At 46.1% G+C, this 13,489-nt stretch overlaps 1 protein-coding gene across 2 annotated transcripts in view; it reads left to right on the plus strand.

The window, feature by feature from the left end:
* The first annotated feature begins 215 nt into the window (after window positions 1–215).
* The window catches only part of NHS (NHS actin remodeling regulator), a 334,142-nt gene continuing 320,868 nt past the window's right edge, over window positions 216–13,489 (plus strand). For both annotated transcript variants that reach the window (XM_070604202.1, XM_070604204.1), the window contains exon 1: window positions 216–904. In XM_070604202.1, the coding sequence (XP_070460303.1) occupies window positions 358–904 (547 nt within the window). In that variant the 5' untranslated portion in view covers window positions 216–357. The remainder of the gene's footprint in view (window positions 905–13,489) is intronic.

The following is a 13,489-nucleotide window of genomic DNA, read 5'->3' on the forward strand; positions in this document are numbered from 1 at the left end:
GGCAGCGGCCAGGGCGGCGGCGGCGGCGAGCGCAGGAATGATGGAGCTGAGCCAGCCGACCCGGGTTGGAAGCAAGTGAGGAGAGCCCAGGCGCACCCCGAGATTTCTGTGCCCCGCGCTTGTCATCCTCCCCAGGGAACGGTGCACCGGGAGGAGGACCGGCTGGACTGATTTGCTAGGGAGAGGGCGTGGAAAAGGAGGAGGCCAGGTGAGCGGAGGAGCCCCCTGCGTATCCGGACTGCCCGATCGCGCCTTTGCCCGGCTCCTGCCCCTTCTCCGCCCAGGTGGGCGCGCCCGCTTCACCGCTCGCAAGGGGCGCTTTGAGGAGACCAGAAAGTCGCGGCCCGGCTGCGCGGGATGCCTTTCGCCAAGCGGATCGTGGAGCCGCAGTGGCTGTGCCGTCAGCGGCGCCCGGCGCCCGGCCCGGTGGAGGACGCGAACGGAGGCACCAATGAGCCGCCGCCGCCCCTGCAGCCTCCCGGCCGTCGGGACGAGGCCGTGGCGCCGGGGCCGGAGGATCCTCCTCGCGCGCCCCCCGCGCCTCCCGGGCCGCCGCCGCCGCTGCCCACGGCTGCAGACCAGGCGCAGCCGCCGCACGGAGAGGCGCCCGCGGCAGGCGAGGAGAGCCCGGCGGGGGTCCCGGAGGCGGCGTCCACGGCTGGCGAGGCGTCCTCGGCGGCGGCCGCGGCCGTGCTGCTCATGCTGGACCTGTGCGCAGTCAGCAACGCCGCGCTGGCCCGCGTCCTCCGGCAGCTCTCGGACGTGGCCCGGCACGCGTGCAGCCTCTTCCAGGAGCTCGAGAGCGACATCCAGCTCACCCACCGCCGCGTCTGGGCGCTGCAGGGCAAGCTTGGCGGCGTGCAGCGCGTCCTCGGCACGCTGGACCCCAAGCAGGAGGCAGTGCGTGAGTACCCGCGCCGTCCACCCGCCTGGCGCTCCGCTCCTACGCCGCACCCTCGCGCCCTCCCCGGTCGCCGCAATCCCAGCCCCGCGGCGCCGCGCCCGCTGCAGCTTGCACCTTATTCTTGCCTCCCAATCCCTCCCTCTCCTGGGACCCAACCCAGCCCTCCCGGTGCTAAGAGTTAAGAGTTCCGGCTGGACTGCGATGTAGGGTTGCAGACGCGGACGGGAGAAAGTTAAAGGGGCGGCCTTGGAACTCGCAGGCAGCTGCAGGCTGAGAGGGAGCGTTTATGGGGACACAGGAGGCAGAGGGTTCTGTCATTCGCCTTCGGAGTTCGCCTTCCTTGTTCCTTCCCGGCGGGCGGGGCGGGGGGTGGTGGTGGTGGTGCAACTTCGGTGGTTTCCAGCAGCCTAGTCCCGAGCCCTATAGTCCCCCCATGCATATTTGGGAGTCTCAAGGAGTAGTGAGTGTCCTTTGGGGGCTTCTGCAACGCTGTGGTGGTTTTGTCACTTTTACTGTGACCTCAGGTGCTGCATCCAGCCCCGAACTTGTGCCTTGCACTCGTGTGCGACGTAGTGCGGTGCCGCTCGCCTCCTGGAGTGAACTGAAGCGCTCTGCTCCAACATTGTGGCCCAGAGGGGCCGTGTGGAGGGAGGAGTGTCCCGGGCCCTGGGGAGATGGATGAGACCCGGGGCATCTTTTCTGCCCTGAACAGCACGGGGTTCCTACTAAATGTCTGTCTGTGTCATCTGCCCTCCGAGAATCCCGAGGGCCTCCCCTCTACCGTGTACTGTCACACAGATCCACCCGCGTGTGGACGACCCCAGGCATCTTTGCTGACCGTTAACTTCACTCTTGCGACACCCTAGGGCTCCCAATAAATGTCATTCTGTGTCATCTGCCCTCTGAAAGGCGCTCAGGAGTGTCCCCTGGCGCACGGTCCGCCAAATCTGGTGGTGGCGGAATCTTTTAGGAACGACCTGACGGTGGGCGGGGGTACCAGGCTGGCGCGCCGATCCTTTGGCGCCTAGTCCGGCTGCGACGCTCGAGGCGAAGGTGATGTCAGCGGCCCTGACTTACATAAGAAGCTTCCCTGGTTGCTGCAGCAGCTGCGCCGGTGTGCGGTGGCCGCGGAGCGCGCGGGGCGGGGGCGCTCTCGCGGCATCCTTCCCCGGGGATTTCCGGGCACCTCTGCCCTGCAACCCAGCCCAGCCTCCTCCCCAACCCTCCCCGCTCGCACATTTTCCACAGGCCCCCCCCCCCCAAACCCCTTTGAACCCCGCCCCGGGAATTCGCTGCTTTTCTGCAATAACAATAATAATAAGCGTAATGAATAAATGATGTGCGCGATCGGTTTTCGCAGCTATAAAAGACCCAGAGTTGGGTTAATGACTAGTTGTTTAAAAGGGCAATTCCGGGGATGAGTTCTGGAAAGAATTAGGACTGCCGTAGGCCAAGTCGTATTTTACTTTTGGGACTTGAAATGAGCGCTTTAATCCTGCCTCCTTTTTACCCCAAACCACACAGCGGGGACAGGCCCTTCACTTTCAACAGCGCTGATATCTGGGGAGTGCGGTTGGGGTGAGTGGTGATTTCACTTCAAAAGAACTGGAGGGAAGTTTTGCAGACTGTTGAGTGGTGCATGCATTTCCCGTGTGTGTGTGTGTGTGTGTGTGTGTGTGTGTGACACACTGCTCCTTAAATTAGATTTCATACAAGTGAAACCAGTTCTGCAGTAGAATGTATCCCCTTCTCCCCTCTTTCTTTAGAAGCAGCAGTGGACAGTTACGTACCCGGAATTTAAAGCAGTTCTTTCAAGTCCTTTTAACTGTTTGGAGTACAAATAAATGGTTAATGGAGAAAAAAAGAGGATTTTTAGTGTGTACATACAAGTTGATGAATCTATACTCTATGCGTATTTATACATGAATAAATAAGTAAATAAAATGGGGCTAATATAATACCTAGGGATGGACTTTAAATCTCCTATTATTTAAAAATTTTCTAAGACATTATCGCCACACTTCATGTCCAGACCTCTCTCTTCTGTTGTCCATGTAAATTGAGCATGGCATTCTTCTCATTCGATGTCATGAAAGGCATTACCTTTGGGAGAAAAAGCACAATATTATGTGTTTTAATTTGGGTTTCCCAACATGGGAAGGCAGAGACAAGGATTTCCGTGCAGGTAGTTTATTGGACAGGGGATCCTGGGAAGCACAGGGAGGGAGTGGAGAAGTGGCACAGGGAAGGGGGGAAAGCTCATGCGTGTTGTGAGCTGGTTACCACCGTGGGCAACTGATTCGATCCAGCACACACCTCGGAAGTGTTCTACTGAGGGGTCAGGAAGCTGGAGTATTTATCCACTAACTTCCACCCTTCCCTGATGGAAAGTAGCACCTGGAGCATGAACTCCCTGGCTCCTGGGGCTTTCCCCAAGTGTGGGCTCAGCATGCTCCTGGGGCCAGGTGGAGAGACGCAAAGAGCCTATGGTGTGTACAGGAATGTCTGCAGGGGTCCTCTGGGGAAGGCAGAGGGGCTATGGATGGAGCACCAGGGGCATCTACTACATTATGCATCTCCCTTTAGCATTGCTCAAGGCCAAGGGGAGTTTCAAAGGGAAAGTAAGCCTAAAAGTGACCCACATTCCCTTTTCTTCCCTTTGAAGGTGTCTGGGTGCCTCCATATCCCCCGTATAGCCTTCCCGCCCAGATAATCATTCCCCATGTGGTCTGCATGCTGTTTCATCCTTGGACAGCTGCTTCCTGTTGCCCTGAGACAGGCTGGGGTGGTTTTTGCAGCAGTGACATGATCTGACATACACTTTAGTGAAGTCACTCTGGAGGCAAGTCTGGAGGCTGGTAGACCAGTTAGACAGTGTGACTGGTGATGGTGGCTAGGATTAGGGAGGTAGCTATGGAGACAGTGAAAAATGGTCAGATTCTGAATTCATTTTGGAAATAGAATTGACGGGACTTACTAATTGGATTGGGTACAGGGTATGAGAGGAAAAAGTTATGGAAAACTCCTAGGTTTTTTGGCTTAAACAACCCATAGAAGGTGATACCATTTCCAGGAATGGGTAAGGCTAGTGGAAGAGTGGATATTTTATTGTATTGTAGAGAGATGAAATCAATAGTTTTCTATTTGTGCCACGTTAACTTGAGATGCCTTCTGTGTCTTAGACAATTAGATGTGTGAGATCAGAACTCAAGAGAGAGGTGCAGGCTGGAGATGTAAATGTGAGACATAAGGGTAGAGATGGTAGGTGAAGCTTTGGAGTTAGGGACAATGTAGATAGTAAAGAAAAGGGAGCCAGGACTTAGCCTAGGGCAGTCCAACTTTGAAAGTTGAAAGGAACATCTTCTCCTGATGTTTCAAGAATGGAGAAGTCAGTGTGGTCAAATGCTTCTGAGAGTAAGATGAACACTGAGATGAGACCATTGAGTTTGTAACTTGTAAGCAAGTAGTGGCCCTGATAGGCGCCATTTAAGTGGAGGGGTGGAGATGAAGGCCAAATAAGAGGGGATGAAGAGAGCACAGGAGGAGTGGAAGAGGAGATAGCAACCACAGACGACTCCTGTAAGGAGTTTTGCTCTGAAGGGGAGTGGAGAAATGGAGCCATGGCTGGAATGGAATACAGGGTCAAGGGAGATTTCCTTAAAATGCGTTGGTATTTAGGCACATTTAGATTCTCCGGAGAGGGGGGAATTGATGATGCTAGACAAAGAATTGGATAATTATGGAAGTCCTTGAGAAGCTGAGAGGGGAGGGGATCAGAGCACCCTTTCGTCCTTGGGAACTGGAGAGAAGATGGAGGATATGGGCAGGGGCAGGTGGGCAGGTGAACTGATGGTGGTGGGGTGGGGTGTTCTTATACGGTTACATCTATTTTCTCTGTGAAGTACACAGTGAGGTCATCAGCTGAGAGGGTGTTGGTAATATGAGGAGAGAAGGCAAGGTGTTAATGTTGTCTCAGGGAGGGAACATGGATGCAGTAAGGAAGTGTAGGGGGATTACCTGGCTGTGTTGAGAGCCTTCTGAGATTTATGGTCATAAACTTGAAGTAAGACCAGCTTTTCAGTCACTAAAACCTGAGACTTTGGAATTACTTCATGGGCCTGGACCCCAAGCTGTTTGTCCTTAGACGTTTTAATGCTGTTGGATTTTTGGTTGCTGTTGATTATATTTAGTTACTGAGTTTTACAGTAAGTTTTATATTAAAGTTTAACAATCTTACAGAAAAGTGCACAGACCATAGATGTACAGCTTGGTTATTTTTCACAAAGTGGGCAACTCATGTAACCATCACCCAGATCAAGAAATAAAACATTACGGTATCTTGAAACATCCCCTTCAGGCCCTTTACCAGTCACTGTCCAGATCCCTAAAGATCACCACTATTCTGACTTCCACCTCCATCAATGAGATTTTCCTGTTTTTGAAGTTTATATAAGTGGAGTCATATAGTATATACTTTTTAGTGTCTAGCATTGTTCACCCAATATTATGTTCATAAGATTCTTCCATGTTGTTGCACATACAGTAGATTGTTCTTGTTGCTGAATAAAATTCCATTGTGTGCATATACCACAATTTGTTGATTCATGTGTCTGATGATGGACATTTGGGTTGTTTCCAGTTCAGGGCAATTACTACAAACATTTTTCTACATGCCTTTTGATGAGCTTATGTATACACAGCTGCTTGGTATATATCTAAAAGTGGAATTGCTGGATCAAAGGGGATGGATATGTTTGGCTTAGTAGCTACTGTGTAATAGTTTTCTAAACTGGTTGTACCAATTTATACTCCCAGAGGTGTATGAAAGTTCTGGTTGCTCCATATCCTCACCAACACTGGTATTGTCTTTTAAATTGTAGTTACTCTGGTGGGTGGGTAGTAAAAATCTCATTGTGGTTTTAATTTGCATTCTTCTGATGGCTTGTGAGACTGTGCACCTTTTTATATATATTTTTCACCATTTGGATATTCACTTAAAGGTAATTTTCAAGGCCTTTGCGCATTTTTCAATAAGGTTCTTTGTACCTTTTTTTATTGTCTTGTAGGAGTTCTTTATATATTGTGGATGTGAGCTATAGGTATTGCAAATACCTTCTCTCACTCTGTAGCTTGCCTTTTCACTCCCTTAGTGTTATCTTTTAATTAGCAGAAGTTCTTATTTTTATGTAGTCCGGTTTATCAATTATTATTATTTTTTTTTTTTGAGGAAGATTAGCCCTAAGCTCTACTGCCAATTCTCCTCTTTTTGCTGAGGAAGACTGGCCCTGAGCTAACATTCATGCCCATCTTCCTCTATTTTATATGTGGGATGCCTACCACAGCATGGCTCACCAAGTGGTGCCATGTCTGCACCCGGGATCCGAACCAGTGAACCCTGGGCCGCTGAGAAGCAGAACGTGTAAACTTAACCACTGTGCCACCTGGTTGGCCCTATCAATTATTTTCTTTATGGTTAGTGTTTTTTTGTGTTCTGTTCTATTTGCTCTTAAACAAATTCTTCACTGATTCCAAGGTCATAAAGATATTCTCCTATGTCCTAGAAATTTTTGTTTTTCTTTTTTCATTTAGATGTATGATTTGTATGGAATTGATTTTTTTTTCAATTTTTGCCAATGATGTGAGGTAGGGGTCAATATTAATTTTTTTCCATATGGATGCACAGTTGATCCATTGCCACTTACTGAAGAGACCATCATTTCCCCATTACACTGCAGTGACACCTTTGTCATCTACCGAGTGGATTGATTTTAGCATTTATTGAGTTATATGTCAGGCCCTGTGCTAAGATCTTTATGTGAATTACCTTATTTAATTTTCACAGTAACTCTATGAGAGAGATACTATTATTTTCCCACTTTACTGAGAGTTAGCAACTTGCTCCAGGTAGCAACAGCTAGAGAATGCTGGGGCCTAGAATTAGGATCCGAATCTGAGTCCACAAGCTATGTTCCTAAGCACTAGACTTTTCTTCCATACATTGCCGCACAAATCCAGGGGCGTTACTATATTAAAACCAAAGCCCTTCTCTATATCCTTCTGTCCACTCTACAAGCTTTATCTCTCGCTCTTCTACCCATTGTCCCTCCCTGCCTTTTCCACCTTCCACCCATACTGAACTACTTGGAGTTTCCCAACTTGCCAGGCTTTCTCATTCTTCATGCCTATGTGTAAACTACTGTTTCCTTCTGGAGCATTTCACTGGCTAATTCCTACTTATTCGTTGATACTCAGCTGACACATCATCTCCTCTGTGAAGTACAACCTGATTCCTTGCCCATCACTCCCCATCTACAAGTTTTCTAGAACTCTGTGCTAACCTTTATCTTAGCTTTTCTCATTCTGAACAGCAAACAGTGTTGGGTCTCATGCTGAAGGGTGCCTTTTGCAAATTCTTGTGACTCTGCCTAGGGCTTTTTTCCTGGCTAAGGGACCATGCTTGGTCTTGCACATAGGGAAAGCCAGAAGTGCTAGTGAGTGAATGCCCCTGAAGCAGCACTCAACCAATGATGGACATGGTGTTGGTGGATGAATTCCCCAGCTTCCTTGCTCCTTGGATGAGAGAACTCTGGCACATGTTCTACGCCATCCCTCCCTAGGGTTCTCCAGTAGGATTGAGCTCCAGTTGCCCACCGTGGTGGCTTATTTGATAACACACTGTGTATTCTCTGCCTTCCTTTCCCTGTCTCACTTTCTCACTCACCTATGGGTGGTTCCTGAGGACACCTCCCACATAAACTACTTGCTCTTGAACTTGTACTCATACTCATAGGGCCTGGGGGGACCCAGACCAAAAAATTGTTTAATATTTGAATGGTGAGGGCAAAGACATAGGGCTAGGAGTATGGTAGAGGTGATGTTTCTCACCCTTTTTCCTTAAACTATTTTCCCCAGGATTATTATATTAGCCACATGCCTGGCCCCTCCCAGACACTCTGTAGCGGGTCTGGAAATAACTTCCTACCCTTTAGAGGAGATCTTCAGTGCTTCAGGGGTGAGAAAGGGCACGGAAAGAACTCAAGGAACTCAACATTCCTCAATGTTCCATCAGCCAGCCTTCAAGAATACTGTTTATCGTCCTGTGGAATGGGATCAGAGACGGTCCCAGGAGATCCAAACTCCCTATTTGAGAAGCATGATTTCAGCCAGAGCAGACACAGAAACTGCTAAACCTAGAAAGAAGCTAGGAAGTAACACATTGGGTGAATTGATCATTTTGGGTTGGTGTGGTAACGCTAATCAAGGGTTCATTCTGCCTTTGGAAGGCTGATCCTTTTTCTCCTCATTCTGTTCATTCTACCACTCATAAACACCCTTTGCAGTCTGGTTAATATGTTTTTTGGGATTTTTTGAAACTATGGTTAGGTTTCTTTTCCTCCTGTCTCTTCTCAGCAAGTTTCTCTGTGGCATTATGAGATTCTAACAGCTCCATTGAAAGCTGCTTTTAAACCTATCACAGAACAACTGAGAAGAAAGCAATCTTCCAAAGGTTAATAATTCATGGTTGTAATTTCCTCATAAGCGGTATGAGCAACACATTACTTTCTAGACTTTTCTTGTTCTACTGTACTGGGCTTTTAAATCAAAACTACTGAACAACTTTACCTAGGAAATCCTTGAGATTCTGTTGGACTGTTATTGCTAAGATGGTAACAATAAAGATTTCTTTCTTCCTGTTTGTGGAGGCCTTTTCCACACAATGCAGTCAGGAAGGTGTAAATTCCACATAAGCTCTCAGAAACATCTTCAGTCTTAGAGCTTCTAGACTACCTTTAGTGGGCAATACCTTTAAATTGCAATGACTTATGAAATCTCTCCTGTTGTACCATGTTAGCCCCAAAGTCTTAAGGATTCATTGACTTCATTATCATGCTTTGACATTTTAGGGACAAAGACAATTTAAACATAGTTGGAATTTTATTTTGACTATTCAGTTTAATTTCTATTTACTCTGTTAAAAATCGTGAAACACAAGATTTTGTGGGACACGCTATTAAAAAATCGTGGGAAGAGTATTCCTGGAACAAAACATCAATCATAAAAATTCCTGAAAGTTCTTTTTGCATTAAGAATTCATCATGAATCATATCTTGATAATAAATGAAAATAAAAGCTAATGAGGTGGAAATGGTTTCTGAATGTAAGGCTCTCATTCTAAGGTCTAAATTTGTTGAAGCAAGGTTTTAGAGAGCCCTCCTACCAGATTGCAAGTCCACAAAGGGCAGAGATCCTGTCTAGCTTTTCTTTGTGAATGACTAAGACAGGCACGATCAGTTTTTGTTTCTGACGTTAGTGTCCATCTCTCAACCCACTAATAAACATGAGAAAGTTTGGGTGTACTGAAACAGAAATCTGAGGACCTGGGCATCCATATGCTGAAAAATTACTTAATGATGAAGTATCTAAGTCCTTCCAAGTGAAATTAACCAAGAATAAGATGAATTTAACAAGAATTAGAGAATCTTGTGATCTTAGAGTTGGAAAAGATCTTAGTACCCATCGAATCCAACTTCCCACCCAGGATGGGACTTTTTTAAAAAAAAGATGTCCCAAATGGCAGCTCATTTGGTTTCCATACCCTTTGGGACTCCTGGGAGTGGGAAGTGGCCGGCCCAACCCCAACTTTATTGCTAGATAGTTCCCATTCTGAAACAATCCTTATCTACGCTGAGACTAAATCTGTATTTTTGTAATGCCAGCCTTTTAGTCCTAATTCTAGTGCCTGGAGCCAAGTGGAAACTGCTTATAATCTCTTATCCAGAACATCGTTTAAGTGTCCAGAGGTTACTGTTATGGTCTCTTTTAAGCTTTCTTCCTCCCAGGTAAAACAACTTTAGTTCCTTCAACCAGCCCTCTTAATGCCAAGCTTCCTATCCTCTCCCATGCTGGTAGCCCCCTGCCACAAGTGCAGAGCACAAATGGATCCATTTCTTTCTTCATATGAATGCCCCCACTAGGACTAAGGTGGCCCTTGTTTTAACCATTGCATGACACTGTTGGTGCATTGTTGCTCTTATGGCCCAACAAACTCCTTTCCTTTATAGTGGCAGTTCTTTTACATGAAGTTTCCACTATTCCATTTTGTGCAGTTGGTATTTTGAACTTAAATTTCACAGGACTCCCTCATTGTCTCAGTTAAATTGAATCTTGCTTGCTTTGCTCTTTCATTTCCAATCAGTGGTGATGTTTTAAAATCTTGACTCAGTGTGTCAGCTACTGCCCACAGCATTTTGCTCTCTGCAGACATCATAAACATGATTCTAGCCCATCACTCACATCTTTGATAAAATTATTGTTCACACGGACTGAAGGCCAGAGACCATTGGCAGGCAATACTAGCCATGTCCCTCCAAGTTGATGTCCATTCATCAGCATTCCTTGGGTACCATTGTTGCAGCAGCCACGAATTCTCCCCCCACCTTCCCACTCAAACCACATTTCTCCACCTTGTCCACAAGATCTGTCATCATGAGCAATTGTCAAATGGTTTGCTGAAATCAAGATACCATATGTCTGCAGCATTCCTTTGATCTCCCAGTCTAATAACCCTACTCAAAAGGGAAATGAGGTTAGTCTGGCTCAAACTGGACTCACTTACAGCCATCAGAGGGGTCATTTGAATTTTCTTGTATATAATGGATAAAGAGTTTATTTTGGAGAGTCAGCTTTGGTGTTTTCACCATAGAAAGACTGTAACGTTGGACTGCAAGGGGACTCTCTGGGTCCTAGAGTCCATTTCTCTGACTCCAAAGTGCCTGGTTTGTAAAAGGTGGAGAATCAGAGTACTTGTTTCTTCCTTTCTTTTAGGATACCTGGTAAGAAACTTATGTCCTTGTTCTCTCTTCTTTAAGGAAAGGTTTGGAATACATGACCATCAGAGTTTGCTTCGGCTCAGTTTGAGTAAGGTTGGCAAGGGTCTGGGTTATCTAGTTGAGAAGCAAGGGAATATGTGTTTAAGAGTGTGGACTCTGAAGTCAGACCACATATGTTCAAATCCTGGCTCCACCCCTTCAAAGCTGTGTGACTTTGTACAATTTATTAATATTTCTTTTTGTTCATCTATTATGGGATTGATGAGATAAAAACAGTATCTACTGCATCAGGTTGTTGACAGGACTGAAGGAGTCAAGGTGTACAGGCACTGAGAACTGTGCCTGGCACATGGTGAGCCACTGGTAATTATTGGCTGTTGTTTTATTGGTACCATAATTGGGTCATGCAGAGTGGGAGGCATGTATTAATTTTTCTCAAGTAGGTGAAAACCTGTGCCTGAATCTGTGAAATTCTTGGTCGAGGGAAGGAGACAGCTGACCAAGCAATGCTACGTCCCTCTGCGTGATCAAATGACTATTAAGACTTCCATGTTCCTTGTGGCCTCTTTTTGTTATGCAGAGAAGCATAGAAATAAAAAAAATTGACCAATGATCTTATCATACAGATTCATTCATTTATTATATGCCAGGCACTTGAGTTTCATCAGTGAACAAAAAGTTACAAAGAGCTTACAGTGGAGAGAGACAGACCATAAACAACAAACATAATGCATTTAAGGAGATTACAGAACATGTTAGGAGGTGGTAAGTTAAGGGCAAAAATAAACTAGAGCAGGATAAGGGCATCCAGGGGATTGGAGTAGGGTTGCCATTTGAGTGAAGATTGGAAAGAGGTGGGGAGGTTAATGATATAGATAAGTGGAGGAAGAGTGTTCCAGCAGAGGGAACCAGAGCTAGTGCAAAGGCCCTATGGTGAGAGAATGCCTGGTGTGATAGAGGGATGGCAAGGAGGCCAGTGTGGTAGATGTGGAGTGAGCAAGGAGGAGAGTGGGAGGAGAGGAGGCCAGGTAGGTGGAGTGGAGGGCAGTTCATGTAGGGTCTAGTAGGTCATTGTGAGGACTTTGCCTTTTACTCTGAGTGGAGTGGGAACTCACTGGAAGGTTTTAAGCCCAGGAGTAACATGGTTGACTTAGAGTTTAAAAGGGCTATTGTGTCAAGAAGAGACTGGGAGAGGCAGGCGTAGAAGCAGGGAGACCAAGCAGGAGGCTATTGCAATTATCCTGGTGAGAGACAGCGGTGGTTTGGTGGAAGTAATGAGAGGTGATGGGATCCAACTTAAGAGCTGTTGACATTTTTTGTTTCATGTTTAAGGCTAGACAATTCAACCCATACAGAAGGGCGTAAAATTGAGAAGGGAAGGAAAGTCCTCCTCCCCTCTTACTCTACCAGACTTGCTCCAAAGGAAACCATGCTACAGTGTATTGTGCTCTTTCTAGGAGGAGCAAAAGCAAATTCTCACATACGTCTAATGTGTTTTGTAAAGCCACTTCTGAATGTTGAGGAAGTAGGCACTCTTCCTAGAGTCTTGTTGATTAATCTGATTTTGCTGTCTTGGAAAAATTTAAAAGGTGTTCTAAATGATATTCTTTTAAAAATAAAGGTATAATTTCTATACAGTGAAATGTATAGATCTCAGGTGTGTAGTTTGATGAGTTGTAACAACTATATTCGCTTGTGTAACCCACACCCCTTGTTAAGAAAGAGACTATTTAAACTCTGGTGCCCTACCGGGATGTTGTGTGAATATGGGCATGGAAGAAAGAAAATGATTCCACAGGAACTTCTGGGTTCTCCAGTAGCATCTGACTAAGAACTAGTGATTCCATGTTAAGATTTCCAAGACAAATTGGAGTGGTGGAGTTTCCTCACTGTTGGTCCGATGGTGCTGGGCTGTTTATGACATCTTGGTGCTGAGCTTTAGAGGACCCAGTCGGGGACAAGTATAAGAATCTGGCCTTAGAGGTCCCAGGAGTAATTTAGAAGTAGGAGTTTTTCTAAGATAAAGATAGAATAACGTTAAAAAAGACACACAAACGAAATGAATTTGTTGCTCTTAGGCGAATTTCTGAGTAGCAGGGAATACTGATTTGTAACTGTGTTTTTAGATTATGCTGATGCTTGAAGCCTGGATGGAGGACGAAGTTCTTTAAAAATTGATTTCTGATTATTCTATCTAAGTGCATTTAGATTTGTGAATTAAGAAGCCCTATTCTAGAATTCAGCTACTCTTGATTTCTAATTCTAGACATCTAGGGGAGGGAAGAGCTGGTAGCTATGAGGAAGGATGACAGCCAGTGAGACATAATGTTCATTCGACTATAATATCAATATTTATGTTTCTCTCCAGCGTGCATCTGGACTCTGTTCCTCGAGCCTGTATTTATATTTTAATAATGTGAGTAAAGCTGTATTTTCCTTTTTAATTTTGCGTCAGAGTTCTGCTGCCTCAGTCAGCCCTCTCCTCACCCATGAAGTACTTCAATCGCAAGATGGCGCATGTTCGTTGAGGGTTTGAGTCTAGAGGTTAACTTTGAGGGGGGCAAAGCGCAGCGTGATTGAATACCACAGAAATCCTTTTCCATGTGAGAAGTCATGGGGCTTTCTGCTTCATAAACAGGAGAGATGGATGCTTCAAAGTTTGGGGCAATGTTGGGTTAAGTGGACAAGCCAAAAAGAGACACAGGAAAGGATGCACTGGAAGGTTTACTAAGAGTTTCACTTGGGTTAAATGCCT

The sequence above is a fragment of the Equus przewalskii genome, chromosome X (assembly GCF_037783145.1).
Source record: "Equus przewalskii isolate Varuska chromosome X, EquPr2, whole genome shotgun sequence".
NCBI lineage: Eukaryota > Metazoa > Chordata > Mammalia > Perissodactyla > Equidae > Equus > Equus przewalskii.